General features: G+C 47.0%; 1 protein-coding gene across 1 annotated transcript in view; it reads right to left on the bottom strand.

Moving 5' to 3' along the window:
• Positions 1-16,328, bottom strand: part of TCOF1 (Treacher Collins-Franceschetti syndrome 1) — a 46,662-nt gene extending 30,334 nt beyond the window's left edge. Inside the window, exons 1-9 of the mRNA XM_006893748.1 lie at positions 16,221-16,328; positions 11,805-11,860; positions 8,616-8,764; positions 5,585-5,658; positions 4,190-4,358; positions 3,638-3,705; positions 2,263-2,478; positions 238-444; positions 4-74 (exon numbers count right to left, since the gene is read on the bottom strand). Coding sequence (XP_006893810.1) covers positions 4-74; positions 238-444; positions 2,263-2,478; positions 3,638-3,705; positions 4,190-4,358; positions 5,585-5,658; positions 8,616-8,764; positions 11,805-11,860; positions 16,221-16,328 — 1,118 coding nt within the window. The remainder of the gene's footprint in view (positions 1-3; positions 75-237; positions 445-2,262; positions 2,479-3,637; positions 3,706-4,189; positions 4,359-5,584; positions 5,659-8,615; positions 8,765-11,804; positions 11,861-16,220) is intronic.
• Positions 16,329-17,145: the final 817 nt, after the last annotated feature.

The raw sequence follows: 17,145 nt of genomic DNA on the forward strand, positions 1-17,145 counted from the left end.
GGCCCTTTGAGAGGGGATCCCTTGGCAGGAGCCAAGGCAGTTCTGACTTGGGGGGCTTTTGCAGAGGATTTTGCCTGGAGAGGGAGAGAATTATTAAAGGGTGGATGTGTGCAGATGGAGATGAGACCAGTGAGGAAGTTGTACAGAAAGATGAGGGTTAGGGGCTGTAGTCTTTGGGTGGGAGAACAAGTTCTTAGCAGGTCTTCTGGCTGCAAGGGGCCCACCCCCAGGCCTCACCTGAAGTGGGGTCATGGCTGCGGGTTTCTCCTCCTCACTGTCTGACTCTTCCTCGCTGCTGCTCTCTGAGTCTGGGTCTGGCCTCCCTGCCTTGGCCTGGGCAGCCCCAGGCTTTATAGGAGATGCTGTGGCAGTGTCTTTCCCAGGGGACCCCTTGACAGGAGCCGAGACAGCTTGCACCTGGGAAGTTTTCCCCAAGGCCTTTACCTAGAAAAAGAAATGGCACTTTGTTCTTTGCCCTTTGGCAATGCCTTCACAAAACCCCCCGCTGCTTTCCTCTCTGGCCTCATCTTCTATCTTGACCAGTGTTCCAGCCAAATGACCTCTTTCTAGTTCCTCAAACCAACCAGCTTCATGCTTTCACCCGTAGGGCTTTCACACTCCCGTTCCTGCCCTGATTTCCTCCAGCTGCTGTCTCCTCATCTCCTTGGTCTTGGTACATACACTTCTTATTTTTTCTTTCTTTCTTTCCTTTCCCTGCTGGTCCCCTCAAGCCTGGCACAGGGTTCTTACAGTCACCTCCCCCCACAGCTGGGAGCCCTGTAAGCACAGGCACTATCACCAGGCCAGCCTCCTGCTGGAGCTCAGCACTGGCTCCCATGGCACAGCTGAGCTTAGAGGGGAAGGGTGGGGGAGAGTGCAAATGCTCTGAGATAGGAACTGGAGGAGCCCGGATGGGACACAGGGACAGAGTGAGGCCCTCACTGGGCTTTCTGCACATAAAGGGCAGGAAGACCCTGGCAGCTGGTCCTTAGCTCCAGGACCTGGCCCTCCTCACTAACCCTCTGACTCCCTGCTGTTCCCAGTCCTCAGGCTCTGCTTCTTGCCAGGGGTCTTGGCGGGAAACTCCAGGCCCTGTCTTCCCCAGGAGGGCCACAGCCCCCCATCTCTGGGCTGGCTACCCTAGAATATCAGCGGCGCTGATCCTTTCCCTTCTTAGAATCTTCCTGTGCAGAGGGTGCAGACTGTTCCAAACAGGCTGTGTTTAGCTTGCATCTCCCTTTTTTTTTTGTGAACTGATATGGAAAGTAGATTTTACATAAAAGCTCTCATTTTGGCTCCTGGAAAACACTGGGCAGCCCTTGGGAACAGCAACACTGACCTGAGTTGAGGAGCAGCTGCCCACTTGCTTGCATGCTCTTCCTATTCTTTCTGCCTGGAATGACCTGCCTCCAAACATCCATATGGTTCCCTCCTCGTTTTCTTCAGGTCTTTATTTAAATGCCTCCTTCTTAGTAAGGCCTCTGACTACTATTTTAAATTGTTATCTCTATGTCCCTTCTTGGCCTATTTCTCTCTTTAACATAACTGATATTTAACAAAGTACATCTTATTTTTCTATTTATTGCATTTCCTCTGCTCCAGGCTGGGCAAAGCTTGGCAACCGTACCTAGTGCAGCCCCACCTGGGTCAATGCAAGGCTGTCTTTCAACCACTGCAGCCCCACTCTTCCTCCTCTCTGCTCTCTAGCTCCAACAGTCTTCTAGTCCCTCTGGCCTTCCTGTCTGACGCTCCCAGAGCTTTTGGGGCTGCATGCAGCCAGGAGGCACAGGGAGTCCCAGCTGATAAGGTAACTGGATTTGGTACCTCCTCCAGGTCTGCTTTTCTTCTAAAGTCAGAGAACCTGATAACTAAAACAACTGCTAAATCCCCTTCAAAACAAGGCTAGCGGAAGCAAGGTCACCAGCCCATTTTGCAGACAGGAAAACTGAAGCAACTGACACTGGTACTAACAGTTGGATGCAGTCATCATTTTAGGGTCCTTCTTAGATAAGAGGAAATTTCCACAAGTGGTTGAAACAAGCTAATTCTGGTAATCTAGCTTCTCATCTCTCTTCTCCCTTTCAAAACTCCATGCTGTCTGTGACACACCACCCTGAACATGGCCAATTTCAGAAGCTAAGCAGAGCTGGGCCTGGCTGGTTACTCTTGGTTGGGAAACAAAAACTCTAGGCTGAGTGTTGTTCTCCGGCAGGAGGTGCTCGTGACATAAGCACCCCCCCGGTGAGCCCTCCCCAGCCTCACCTGGCTCAGGGTCTTTGTAGAGGCTTCCTCCTCACTCTCAGACTCCTCCTCGCTGCTCTCTGACTCTTCAGGCTTTGTGGTCCTGTTATCTGGGGTGAAGGTGCCTCCTCTGACTTGGGCTGTCACGCCCCCCGCTTTGCCTGGGGTTGGGGTTGCCCTTTTCCCTGGGGCCTCCTTGGGTGAGACTGAAGAGGTTTTGGCAGGATGGGTTTTCACCTGAAATAAAGAGGACAGGAGCACGGGGTGAATTACATAAGCTTTACCTTTTAGTGTATAGGGTACTTCACAGGTTTTCCAATGTCATTTAACTTTCAAACAGTTGAGACAAATAAGATCTTTATATCCATTTGCCAGAAAATGACAAGAAGCTCACAGGGGTTAAGTCACTCAAGAGCAAAGGTAAATGGCAGAGTCAGGTTTGCATCCATGCTTGTCTGGTGTTGGGAACAGAATTCTTGACCCTGAGTTCTCCCCCTACCTGGCATTCGCAGGGTAAGAGCAGAGTGGTGGCTTCTCTTAGCCAGGACAGCTTATCCCTGCCTGTTCCTTAAGTATTACAGTTGGGTGACAGGCAGCTATGGGACATAAGACTAAGAGCCAGAATCCACAACTACTGGCTTGCTGAGTTACCTCAGGCAAATGCCATGTCTCTTAGCCTACTTCTAGATAGCCTTAAGTGATCCCTTTAAATGCTTAGATTTTGAGTATTCTTGCATTTATGAGGCATTCCTTAGCTCTACCACACCACCAGTTACCTTCCCCTGACCCTGGGTTTCCTCAAGTTCATATTCCTTCTCACTGTTGGAACTCTGCATGGGCCTCTGGCCCACTGAGTTGTGTGTTTGGCTACTGGTTTCTCAGGAGCAGGAGCAGCCTTCTTCTCTTTGGCAGAGCCAGGGTGAAGGATCTGGGTATGTCTCCCGGGTCATAGATCGGGGAGAGACAAGGCCATCTACCAACATAACTCTAGCTCAAGTCTGACCACGTGCCTAGGCCTTGCTTTCCGTAGTGCACCCAGATCCACAGATGACAGCCACTCCTACCTTGGGACATCCCTTGTATAGTTCCTGCATGGAATGCCTTTCCCCCGCCTCTTCCTGGTGAATCCCAGTGTGCTCTCATCACCAGCTCCATGGCCCCCTCACAGGATGTCTTCCCTAGTTTTTCAGGCAGCGTCTCTCTCTCATAACCGAGAATCTTCTCAAGTTCCGCGCCTGTTCCTGTCCTACCCCTACCCAATCCTCAGGCATTTCAGCTTCCAGTTACCCCCAAACAGCTGAGTGAATATAGTTCAATAGGTCTCAGAAAGTCCAGCCATAATCCTAGAGGACCAGAGTTTTGAACAGGACTATTCCTGAGGATGAGTGGCAATTACCTCCACATCTGTCTCGTCGCTTGAGCTGGAGGAATCCTCGCTGGAGCTTTCAGCTTGGTCCACCGCCCCTGAGGCATGAACAAGGAGGGGGCTGAGAGTCACAATTTCCATACGTGCCTGCCCCTCCCCAGCTGCTAATCAAAACCAGATGTTCACTGCTCATGAAAAGAGAGCCGTAGACCTGCTGGTCCTTTAAGTGGGCACAAAGATGACCATGCTCTTCCCAACAGCTTCCAGGCCCTAGTATCCCAACATATGTACACCTGCACCTGTTGGCTTATGAAACCTCCGCCCACCACTGTGCTCCATGAGACAGGTAAGGCCAAACTTCTTAGTTCAGACTGTAAGCTTGCACAGTGGCTCCTGAACCTACCTAAAGATGACCAAACAAACACTCCAATCAACCACCCAAGCAACTCAAGCTCCCTCGGCAAAGCCTGAGGTAGCCCTCTTTCTCCTAGGCAACCCTCTTTCCATAATCCCCCAGAGCTTACCAAAACATGACATGGCTGAAGCCCAAACCCCTAGCTCACAGAGGCAGGGCCTTCTTACCAGGCTTGGTTGAGACACTTCCCTCCTCCTCAGTTTCTGAGACCAACGTAGTATTTGCCAAAGGCACTGATGACTTCTTGGGGGTCTTCCCAGAGAGGAGGGCCACTGCCTTCCCTAAGGGAGGGTGTGATGTGGAGTTCACCATCTTGCTGGCTTTCTTGGCGTCTGCCTACAGAGAACAAGAGCGACATACATTTGAACCTGGCACAGTGGGTACAGCCCAGCTTGGAAACCCACTCTACGCCTGCCCATCGATGCACACCTGAGGCCATTTGCTCAGCCTCCCTCAATCTCTTTCCTGATCTTTAAAGCGACACTGAAAATTATCCTTTGACTCAGAGAGGTGCTGATTGAATGGAATTACAGCTCTCAGGACACAGGAACCACTTGCTAAGTGGTATGTGACAGTTTGCTCATGATTTTATCATTTTTTCTTACCGACTATTTTATGATTGGATTTGGTCTTGTATTTAAAAAGACTTTTGGCTGCCAGTCTGGGGCTATTTCCAGGTTGGAAGATGAGTGGAACAGCCAGATTCTGCAAAGGTGTGTTTTCTGGTTTGAGGTTGAGACTAGTGTGTGGCTCTTGCTCACATGAGGGTGTGAGCTGACCGGATTTGGCCTTGTATTAAAGAGGCTTTTGAATGCCAGTCTGGGGCAATTTTCTGACTGGGAAGATGAACAGAATGGCTAGATTCTGCAAAGGCATGTTTTCTGGTTTGGGGTTGAGATTAGGGTGTGGCTCTTGCTCGCATTAGGGTGTGAGCTGATCGGATTTGGCCTTGTATTTAAGAAGGCTTTTGGGCCCTTGGGCCTACAGCCCTTTGGCCTGGTTTTTGTAGATCTCCCAGATAAAAACAGGTTTGGAAGCAGGAGTGGCATCTACTTCCAAAAAAAGCTTGCCTCCAGAAACTCTGTGAACTTGGAGAAAAGATGAAAGTTTTGTGTACAAAACTTTCATTCACAGGGTCACTAAACGACACTTAACAACAATAATTTTATACTCTAAGGCTGTTGATCAAAACGCTGGCAGTTTGGACCCCTCAAGTACTCTTAAGAAGAAAGATGTGGCAGCCGGCTCCTGCAAAGATTACAGCCTGCAAACCCCAGAAAATGGTTCCATGACATTCTAGAGAGTTGTTATGAGTTGTAACAGACTTGACAGCAACCAGTTTGACTGTTCTTATTATGCCAGTGGCCCATTGTGGCAGGCAGTACCTCTATCTTATACAAAAGAAAATGAGTCCAGAGAAGCAAAAGGCTTTGCCCAAGATCACAGAACTGGTACCACGTTGACTGACATTTGAATCCAGGACGGGAGACCATTTATAACCCTACCCTTCTTAGGCAGAGGAGGCTCCCCACCTCCCACACAATAGCTTGGGAGACACTCACCTTGGCGTGCTCTTTCACGCTCGATGGCACATCTGTCCTGATGACTGAGGAGTTGGTGGACTCTAGTCTTGGGGCTGCTGCAAGACACAAACACCCATTGGATGATCCAGGTAAGCATTTTTCATAACAGACAACTGATTTCGTCTCATCTAACAGTTTAAGTTTGGTATAAATAATTAACATGCTTGGATGCTAAATTAAAGAATGAAAGGTTAGAAGTTTGAGTCCATCCTTATGTCCTTTGTAAGAAAGGCCTGGCATCTCGTTGCTAGGATGAAGGTCAAAGGCGAAGCCCAGACCTCCAGGATAGTTCCATGATGCTCCATGATGCATTTAGCTGCACTGTCCAGGAGGATGAGAGTGGCAAGATGAATGTCACACACTTAAATCCTCACTGGGTCCCCAATTTTCTTTCCTAAGAAGTATGGAGGCCTCAAGAGGAAAATGACTGGCTCAAGATCCTGTTTTTTTGTTTTAAATTTTATTTTACTATTTTTGTGTGTGTGTACCGTCAAATCGGATCTGACTGGTACAGGAGGAGATTGCCCCTCCTTCCCCGTCAGAGCATCTGGTGGATTCGAACTGTGCACCTCTGGGATTGTAGTTGCAGCTTCTTGCCACTAGGCCACCAGAGCTCCCCTAAGATCCTGTTTTTATTACCATGAAAGCACCACAACTCCATGGGTACTTTTCACACAGACTCCCATACCATAAGCTCTGGTAGCCTACTGGTAAGAAACTACACTGCAATCCCAAAGGCACATGGGATTTGGCCTTGTATTTAAGAAGGCTACCGTCAGCTCCATGGGAGAAGGATGAGCAATTTCTTCTCATATGATTTACTACCTTGGAGAACACACTGGAGGGCCAGCTACAGGTTGGTTCTAACTTAATGGCACAGAACAACTATACCACAGCCTCTAAAGTCACGCAGAAAGCCAGGAGCAATGACGGGGCAGTCAGCCCCAGGTTTAGAATGCTGCTAAGAACTGAATCAGGTCCTTGGTGGAGAGGTGGTAGCTGGACTACCAGACCTGGTCCTCATGAGAAGTTAAGACACATATTCATGGTACTTTTACAAAAGGTTATTGTCCTTTTAAGGTCTTAAGGAAAGCTTTCCAAGATATGCTGATGAATAAGGATGGTGCTGATATGTCATGATCCTATTATTTTCCTAGTATTTAACATCATCTCTCTTTTTTAATTAGGGAAATTTAAGATACAATCATAAGGACAGAGAAAGAATACCGAATCCTCTGACTTCACCCATTATCAATGTATGTTATGTACCACCGAGTTGGAACCGACCCATAGCTAACCCTCCAGGGGGTTTTCAGAGACAGTTAACTGCAAGGGAGGAGACTGCCCATTATTTTCCCATGGAGCAGCTGGTGGATTTGAACAGCATGTCCTTAGGTTGGCAGTGCAGCTCCTAATCACTAGGCCACCAGAGCTCCCTTACCAAGGTATAATCAATCTTATTCCATCTATCCTCTCATCCATCTCTCTCTCTTTAATACATAATATTTCAAAGAAAAAGGCCAGACATCATTTAACATTGCCCACAAATATTTCAGTTTTCCCTCAATAAAGACTCCTTAAAAAAACCCCAAACAAAAAGCCCAAACCCAAACTATCAATATTAAAAACAAAATGTGTATAAATAGTTGAACAGAAAAACTGTCACAATACCATTATCACAGGTTTAAGAAAGTCCTAATGTCAAATAGCTGGTCAGTATATAATTTTATAACTTTTGTACAAAACATGCATGTCTGGCCGGGTAGACAGATGTAAAAGCAAAGGTTCTCCACTAGGAGATACATTTAGGCAGTAAAAGGAAAATAGGGTAGAAGAAAAGAAAAATGCCAATTTTTATTCTCTGTGCTCTGTTAACATTCCAAGTTTCTATCCTTGTACTGCATTTGTGTATTTTAAAAGTATTAAGCAAGGAAATGTATATCCAGTACAATCTTAAATGTACTTAAAAACATGCTCAGGAAAATAACTGGAAGAATAATATGCCAAATTGTAGGTGGCAAGAACATGGGTAATTTTTCCCCCTGGCCTTTTAAAAAAGCATTTTAAAAATATTCTAAAATGAATTCTATTACCAACGGCTGTGAGTCGATTTCGACTCATGGCAGCTTCATGGATCAGACTAGCACAGGGCTCCACAGCGTGCCCAGCTGGAAAGCAGACTCCTGGGTTTTTCTTCTAAAGTACTCCTGGGTGGATTCAAACCACCAACCTTTTGATCTGCAGTATCTAAGGACTCCAAGAACTGCTATACTCTCTTATAATACAAAAGTATATTTTAAAATTAAGAAAATTTCTTCATTATAAACAAAAATAAGAACACAGTGTAGAGAAGAGACCAACTCAAGCATTAATGAGTGCTCCTGGGTGAAGCACAAGGACCCACAGGAATCTAAGTAGATGTGGGAAAAGGGGCTGTAAAGGCTTTCACAGGTAGAGCAGCCCTACTGAGAAATTACCCACGTCCAAACACCAAAGCAGATCAGCAATTCTCAGAGCAGCCCACAGAGAAGAGGTGCCCACCAGCCATCCCCCTGATCTCTCTCCAGCAGTAAGTGCTTTAGAAAATATAAATTTTTTCCCCACTTTTAACCCCTTTCTGCAAATAGGAACTTGTTAAAACACAGCTCTTGGGACCCAAGGAGGGTCAAAAGGCAGCTGTGAGGGCCTATCACTACTGCACCATGGCCTCCCCTAAACCCAACCCTTAATCCTAACTCCCCAGCCCTAGCATGATGACTGGTACACAAATGCACGATGGGATAAATGATACAATGCAGGGCCTTTTCCACTTTCCCCTAAAAAATCCCGTTTTTTTTTTCTGGCTCACTCAAGAAGTTGGAAGTGACTTACTCTTGGAATATGCAACCCTCATACCACAGAACATTCCCGAAAGCATAAGGTCCTAGGGTCCCTATAAACACCAACAATTATGGCCTCCCTGGCAGGCCCAGGCCCCTCCACCACCACCACCAGCACACACGGCTCTTACTCTTCCTGGCATTGGCGGGCTCAGCTTCTGCTTCCTCCTCCTCCTCTTCTGAGCTCTCAGAGGTGCTAATGGGGTCTGACACGCGGTTCCTCTTGGCCTCAAGCGCGGCATCATCCTCTGCCTTCCGCTTCTGGCCGACCTCCGAGGTTCTGTGAGACAAGGGTGGCTGGCTGTACCAACTGGGTGACATAACTACTCCAGGGGGTTTGAAAAGGAAGACCTTCCCACATCCTCCCACCCCAGAGGAAACGAGCACAGGGAGCGCTCGAATAGCAATGACAACAGTGTAGGTACAATTTTGCATTCTGCATTTTCACTCATTTCATTAAGCATTTAAAAATCTTCTCCAAGTCTTCAAAATAATCATGAATGGTTGATCATGTTACATAATACAGACAGCAAAACCTTCAAAAGCTGGAATCTGTGTTAGGTGGAACTTTCTCAGAGAATGAAAACTCAATTATTTTTCCACTAAGAGGAGGGAGAGAGGAAAAGTGTTGAGATTGTACACTCTTAAAGGTAGAAAACGTGTAAGACCCAGAAAATGAGGCAGTCGTGCTGTGTTCCAGCTCTCATAGGTTTCGGGTGGCAAAAAAGCTAACAGAGAGCAGCGTGTTCCCTCCCAAATCACACTTCCCCCAGGTTAGCCCCTCAGCCGGAACCCTGTTTCATCTTCAGAGGACTGCTAGTTACTTCCTGCTGGAGGCTCTCACTGCACAGTAAGGCTCAGGGAGAGCACAAGGGCTGGCAGGAGCCTTTTCTAGAGAGAAGCTTTGCTGTCCTCAGTGCTTAGTTGAGGCAAGATAAACATAGGGCTTCAGTGAAATACGCTCTTGAATCACCGAGTCCCCCAAAGTTTCCAGCCTCATCATTTCTAACTAGAAACTGCCCTTCCACAGTTTGGGTCCCTTGTTCCCTGGAAGGCCACTTGTCAGGACTAGACTTGACAAACACCATATAGACTACTTAATCCCCACAATGTAGTAACTCTTATATGTCATTGTGCAAATGTGGATGATTCAGGGAGGTCAAGAAGGTAGTTCCTGGGGCTCAGAATGTGCCAGAAATCACAGGGGAGGCTGTGTTTGGTGGGTATGGGTTCTTGTCCCACATAGTGATCTTGCACCTTAGAAAAGGCTAATGGTGGGGGAGAGTGTGGGGTGCAGCACGCTGAAGCATCTTTCTGAGGAAGGAAGTGCTGTGAGTGGGATCCCGAAAGTGAGGGTGAGGAAGTGCCTGATGCTTTGAGCTTGACCTGACAGCAAAGGAGAACTCAGAATCTTCAAACTGGCATTGTTTTTTTTGTGTTTCTTGAGTTGAAACTAACTCATAATTGACCCTCCAAGCAGATTTTCAGAGGATGTAAACTGCACAAGAGGAGAACGCCTATCTTTCTTCTGCGGGGCAGCTGGTGGATTTAAACAGTGAGTTTTTGGGTTGGCAGCACAGCTCCTTATCACTGAGGGTATTTTTAGCGCTTCATTAGATGTTGCAACCCCTCCCACAGGTAATTAGCTTTGCCTACACATTTCTGATGGCAAGGACTCACCACTCCCACTGTAACCCACCTCATCTATGGACTGTTGTTATGATCAAGTGATCATAGTTAGAAGCTGAAATATGCCTTCCCACAGCAGGTATACAGAGTGCCACTTCTGCCTGTGAGGGCACCAGAGTGCACCACTCCCTTGGTCCTCCAGGACAGACAGGCAGTGGGCCCTTCATCTCTCTTGCTTGCCTGTCTCCTCTTGTTCAGAAAGTTTAATAATCTCTTCCATCCCTTATAAGGCATGACTATAGGCCTTTCCTTTCCCCAGTCAGCTGGAGGAAGAGAACAGTATCCCCTCTTTCATTCTTAACCAATTCTTTATTGCTATACCCTTGGATTATCCCCTCTTCCCTAAAAAGATTTATGTAAGTCAACTCAACATATCTTTGAAATATTTCCTCCAAATATGGTTCCCTTTCAGCTGCAGGCACAGTCTCTTTCATGCTGGTGCACAAGCCAGACTGCGATGAGTGGACTTGACATCTCGTCTAACCCATCCACAGATCCTGAGGTCACCTCTTCACACTGCTTGGATTCACTCCTCATCCTCTGTTATCCTTGTCACAAACCCTACAGCTCCTATCTGGTATCATCAAAGCTCCTTCTGCCTCCACCCAAACAGTCTCACCCTGCTGCAGACAGAGTGCTGATCTGATGACACTCCTCCCTCCCCATTACCCTTAAGGTAAAGACTTCCCTTATCAGGGATGGCCCCTGAGCATGAGGTGCTGCTGCCTCCAGGCACTGGCACCAGTTTTCACTGCAAGGCGCAACACCCCTCACCTCTCCACATCTACTGTCTAGTCCACTCCTTTACTTCCTTCAGCTTTCAAATCAAAGTTCACTCTGGAGAAACATCTAAGCCCCCGAACAAGTCCAGGCTGACCCATGTATGGGGTCTTGGCACCATATAACTTCCTTTTGTAGAGAGCTCCAATGGCTCAACTGTAAGGAACTGAGCTGCCAATGCAAAGGTATACGGTTCAAACCCATCAGTTGCTTCTAGGGAGAAAGATAGGCAATCTCCTGTGCAATTTACTGCCTCTGAAAACTGACTAGAGGGTCAGCTTTGGGTTAGTTCTGACTCGAAGTTACACAACTTCCTTTTACAACTCATGATGGAGTTGATGCCTTTCCACTGGGTTTCTGAGGTGGTAAGTCTTTATGAGAGAAGACTGCCCATCTTTAACCCTCATAGCTGCTGGCAAATTCAAACCACTGCCCTTTCAGCTAGCAGGTCAACACTATCCCACGAGGGGCTTGTGTAATCCTTGTAACCACTGTAATTTTACACTTCATTCTCTGACCTGTCTACCTCCCCAGCTAGAATGCCAAGTCTAGGAAAGAAGGAACCACGTTTGTCTCACTCACCAGAGTGCTCTAATACTTGAATGGGGCCTGGCATTCAGTGAGTGGTCCACAAATGCTGATCAAATGAATGACAAACTGTTGCAAAGTTTGTGCCCTTTAGAGACTATAGGTCTCAAAGTCCCCCCCAAATCCAGACGCTTGCCCAGAAATACTCATCCAGATGACCTGGCTTCCTGGGGGTTACCTTCACAGTGGACTTGGAGAAACACCTTATTCCAAGCCAATTGCTTGGAGTGTCCCTACTCCATCCCCATTTCCACCAGACTTACTGTTGCCAGTGTGTGTAGATGTCCAGAAGGGTTACCGGCTGTGTCGGGAAACTTCTCTGTAGAAAAGGAGAAAGGCAGAGAGAGAAGTGATTAATCCCTAGCACAGGGAGGGCCTTCCCTGGGCCCAACACTCCTCAACCTCATGATATGCCCAGACAGTGCAGAAGGGTTCCCCCCACCCCCAAACATCTGTTTTGCCCTGCCAGTTTCATCCAAAATCTTTCCTAAAGAATCAAGGCAAGTGATTCCAGGTAAAAGCTTTTAAGACATGTTAGTGAGGGGCACTTTTGAGAGGCTGCAGCTGGAATGTTCTAAGCTAGCATGCATCTATATGGCTCCTGGGCCCTCAGGTGTAATCCACCCTGGGCCCATGAGACAAGGCTTTTCCCACCATGACCTTTCAAATTACTTTCAAAGGTTTGGCTGGTGGATTTCCACAGATGAATCCCAGTCCAGACATTCCTGTGGCACCACCACAGTCTACGGTTCACTGGGAAGAGGATGAACCCACATGGTGCCAGCCTCTTGATGCTCATAGAGGACACCAGGCAGAACTGAGGCCTTCAGAGCTGAGGCTGGAAAGGCTGAGCACCTTGAATTTCAAGTTGGCCAAATGACCATCGTGGGGTGAGGGCACAAAGCTCAGAGAAGGGAACAGTGGTCAACAGAGTATCCCTGGAGTGAGAAAGGCCTAGGTTTTAGTCAAGGTTCTTCTGTTAACTGATGAGGAAATCTTGAGCTTGTGGGTTTCAAACTTGAGGTTCATTCCATAATACTGAGACATTATAAGTATTAGTCTTACTCTGCTTCCTTCGTAGCACACAGGCCTTCTCACTGTCCTTCAAATGTGCCAGGCCACTCCTGACTCCATTCCCACCAGGGTCCCTCTGGAATGCTTTCTCCTAATTGTGCAGCTCATTCTCTCATTGCCTTTAGGTTTCTGCCCAGAAATTTTCTTCACTGAAAACTGACTTCTCAATATATAATTCTATTTCCAACACTCCTTAAAAATTCTTCTTGCTGCCAATTCAAAGACAGGCAGTTTGAATCTACCAGTCGATTTATAGGAGAAAGACAGGCCCTCTCCTCCTGTGTAACTTAGAGCCTCTGCTAAAAGTTGTTTTGACTCAAAAGCACATAACAACATCATCACATGACATACTGTACTACTAACCTACTTATTTGTCATTTGCTAGAATGTAAGTTCCATGAAAGCAGGACACTTTTCTGAGGCATATGCTCAAAGGAGAGCTGGGAAAAGCATATATGACATCCTAGGCACATTCTTCATTGATCCCTTCAGGCTACCTTTGGGATATTGATGAATTCACCAAAACCAAATCAAATCCACCATCTTTTGACTGATAGTGAACTTGGATAAGGTTTTCGAGGCTGTGAATCTTTACAGGAGGTGAGTGCCCATCTTTTTTCCTCAAAACAGGGAGATTCAAACTACTGACCTTTCAGTCGGCAGCCCAATTATGCTACCATAAAGCTTAATTCAAACTCACTCCCATCCAGCTGCTTCTGACTTACTGGGTTGCTGAGGCTGCAAATCAGGAAAGCACACTGCCCATCTTTATCCTGCAGAGCCAGTCACAGCCTTTTGAACAGCAACACAACATGCTATGGACTATGCCATCAAATGAATTGTTATTAGATACCATCGAGTCAAGTATGACTCATAGAGACACTATGAACAATAGATATGAACCGTGAAATATATCCAGTGTCATCCTCAACATCCTGAATCAACTGCTCCAGTCACTGTGCCAATCTGTCTGGTTAAAAGTCTTCCTCTCTTGCACCATCCCTCCACTTTTCCAAGCATGATGTTCCTCTCCAAGGAATAGGTTCTCCTAGCAACATGCCCACAGTATGTGAGACAGAGCTTTGTTATCTTTGCCTCCAAGGATCTCTGGCTGCACCCTTCCCAAGACACATTATCTGTTTGTTCTTTTTGGCAGCCCAGTACTTGACAGCTCAAAGGCATCAATCCTTCTTCTGCCATCTTCAGTCACTGTCCAGCTCTCAGATGCACAGCAAGTGACCAAAAACATCAAGGGTGAAATCAAATGTACCTTAGTTTTCACACTGACATCATTGCTCCTCAAAAATCCGGAGTAAAGGTAAACAACCTAATTGCAAAATGGGCACAGAATATGAACAGACACTTCACCAAGAAGACATTCAGATGGCGAACAAACACATGAAGAAATGTTCAAAATCCCTAGCTCTAAGAGAGATGCAAATCAAAACAACTATGAAATATCATCTCACCCCAGGAAGAATAGCAAAATTCAACAGAGCAGCAAACAACAAATGCTAACGAGGTTGTGGAGAAACTGGAACCCTTATCCACTCTTGGTGAGAGTGTAAAATGGTGTAACCACTATGGAAGGCAGTGAGGCGATTTCTCAAAAAGTTGCAAACGGAGATACTATTTGACCCAGGAATTCCACCACTGGGAATATACCCTAAAGAGACCATAACTGCCACCCAAGCAGATATATGCACACCCGTGTTTATCTCGACTTTGTTCACAATAGCAAAGAGTTGGAACAATTCAAGTGCCCATCAACAAACGAATGGATAGAAGTTGTGGTATATTCACATAATGGAATACTATGCTGCATTGAAAAAACAAGGAACTGCTGAAATATTACACAAAATGGGTGATGCTGGAGGACATTATGCTGAGTGAAATATCTCAGTCACAAAGGGACAAATACTGCATGGTGCTACTGTTGTAAAGCAGGACTGACACTGGGGTTGGGGGAAATTTAAGAGGGGATTAATGTATACTGCACTGAAACAGATAAGGGAGAAAACGGCTTAAAAGGAATATATGATTAGGTTTAATTTTCATGACAAGAGTCCAGAATGAAAGCTGCATGGGGGAGTCACTAGGGGGGAGACTGTTTAATAATGGAAGTATATTTTTTACTTTTCAAAGAGAAAAACCAACTATGGGGAGGGGTGGGGAGGGAAGAAAATGTGCAACAATGAATGAATGGAAATCCAAAGTCTTTATAAACATTCATCAAAATTTCAACTAAAAAAAAAATATGGAGAGGTCCCTGACTGCAGACTTCCCCAGGGCAACACATCTCCTGACTGCTGGTATCAAGGTTGTAGACTGTAGATCCAAGAAAGATGAAGTTGTTGACAGTCTCAATATTTTCTGCATCATGATGTTGCCTATTGGTCCAGTGGTCCACTGCTAGACTACTGATTCTTTTTATATTTATAAAATTAATAACAATAACAAAATTAACTAGGTCCCTTCAAGTCCCAGTTTAAAGTGGCTCCTCACAGACTAACTACAAGACCCTCCCACCTCCCAGTTTCCTGTGGACTGTTATAGCAGAGGTCCCTCATACCCTGGCCCCAGGAACCTATGAAGCAACCATGTTCTGCTGGGGTTTTTAAAGTCCTTCACCACTGAGCATTTGCACTTCTGCTGAGAATAACCATCCCCTTCCTTCTGATTTCAAATCAACAGTCATTTCTTCAGAGAAACAGGCTCAGGTATCTTTAGTGACAAAGGCAATCTGCCATACACTGTGTAAGCCATTCCTTCTTAGAATTAAGTAGGTTTACAGCTGCTTCTGTGATTTATGTCTGTCTCCTCTCCTAGGTTGTAAATTCCACAAGAAACTCAAACGCACTGCCTTGAAATCCCAAAGACCCTCCATCAGGTTTCCACAGCTATAAATCTTAACAGATTGCTGCCATTTCCTAAGCAGCTGGTGGATTCGAACACACACTCGGGCGCCCTTTTGGTTAGCAGTGCAACACACCATGGCTTAACATGTTTAGGACACAGAGTCCTAAACACTCCAAGGGCCGCCCCCAGGCCACCATTCTACCAGCACCTCCAGCCCCGGATTAACAGCTGCTGAATGAATGGAGTGGAAAGATTTAACCATGAGTTCTAATCCCAAAGCTGTCTGGTTTAGTAAACAGACTCTCTAAAGGTCTGAGTTCCAGCTCAAATTACGGGTCCCTTCTCTTGGCGATCTCTCTCTGAACTTGTCACAACCTGCCCCTCAAAGCAGTGGCTACCTCCTGTCCCAGAGGGCCGTACCGGGCCACGTGGTCGGAGACTTTAAGAAACTTTAAACTGTCGCTCCCAGGAATGGGTGGAAACGCGAGGCGGACCGAACTACATAATCTCTGAGCACCGGATCACACATAAACGCCTGCCCACTGCATAGATGGGGAAACTGAGGCACAGAAAGAACGAGAATTGCAACAAGGGTTGAAGGTATAGCCACACAGGCTGCCCACGTCTGCGCCCCCAAACACAGCAGAACTCTGCTCCAGGCCCCGGTCAGGTCGCTGAGGAGGGGTCCGGGCCGCTACCCTCCGGATGCTGCACGCGGGATTCTCACAGGACACTCGCAGGCTTACCTGGCCGCTCTGTTCCTTCACTTCCCGCGCTGCACGGACATACCCCGCTTGCAAAAGATGCTGGTGGATCAGGGGGAGTAACTCCCGCCGCTTCCTGGCCTCAGCCATGCCGGCGACCCCGAGCCCCTCAGCTCACCTGCACGCCCCCCAGTCCCCGTCTGCCACTTCCCTCGTGCCCTTAGACCTCGCGCGACCCACTTCCGGCCCCTGCTTCGTCACCGCCGCGCAGCACTTCGGGAAATGTTGTCTTTTATGCTTGCTCGGCCTCTATGGTCCCCGCGGGTGAAAGGGGCGGAGACTCAGCAACAAGATCGAAAAGGAAATGCGAGGGAACCATGGGCCCGCCCCCTGTCCTCTCCCAAATCCTGTATTTTAATCTGTACCTTGGAGGCATTTATCTTTCATGTCATTTCTCTGGCCTCTGTCACTTGGGTTATTCACATCTGAACGGCGAAACGAAGCAAAATCAAATCCACTGCTGTTAAATGGATTCCGACTCATGGTGATCCTCCATTTAGTTTCCCAGGCTGTAAATCTTTAGAAGAGCCGTATATCCGGGTTGAATCTCAATATTCAAGATGGTGCTTTCGAACCTCCATCTTCCAGTTAGCAGCCCAGTCCTTAACGATCTATTACACTAAGACTCCTCCTCAGTGGACTATGGTGGTGGTATTAGGTACCGTGGAGTCGACTTGACACTATGAACAGTGGATCTGAACCCTGGTCCTATTCTGTGCCATCCTCGTCATCTATTAGACACTAATGCCAACCTTTACGGTCACTATGTCTATCCATCTCGTTAAGTCTTCCCCTCTTTTCCAAGCATGATGTCCTTTTCCAAGGATGACTGGGCCCTCCTAAACAACATGTTGTTGTTATGTGCTGTCGAGTCGCCTGCGACTCATAGCGACCCTATGTACAACAG

The sequence above is a fragment of the Elephantulus edwardii genome, unplaced genomic scaffold (assembly GCF_000299155.1).
Source record: "Elephantulus edwardii isolate Elephantulus edwardi_28Jun2011 unplaced genomic scaffold, EleEdw1.0 scaffold00130, whole genome shotgun sequence".
In the NCBI taxonomy this organism is placed as follows: Eukaryota; Metazoa; Chordata; class Mammalia; order Macroscelidea; family Macroscelididae; genus Elephantulus; species Elephantulus edwardii.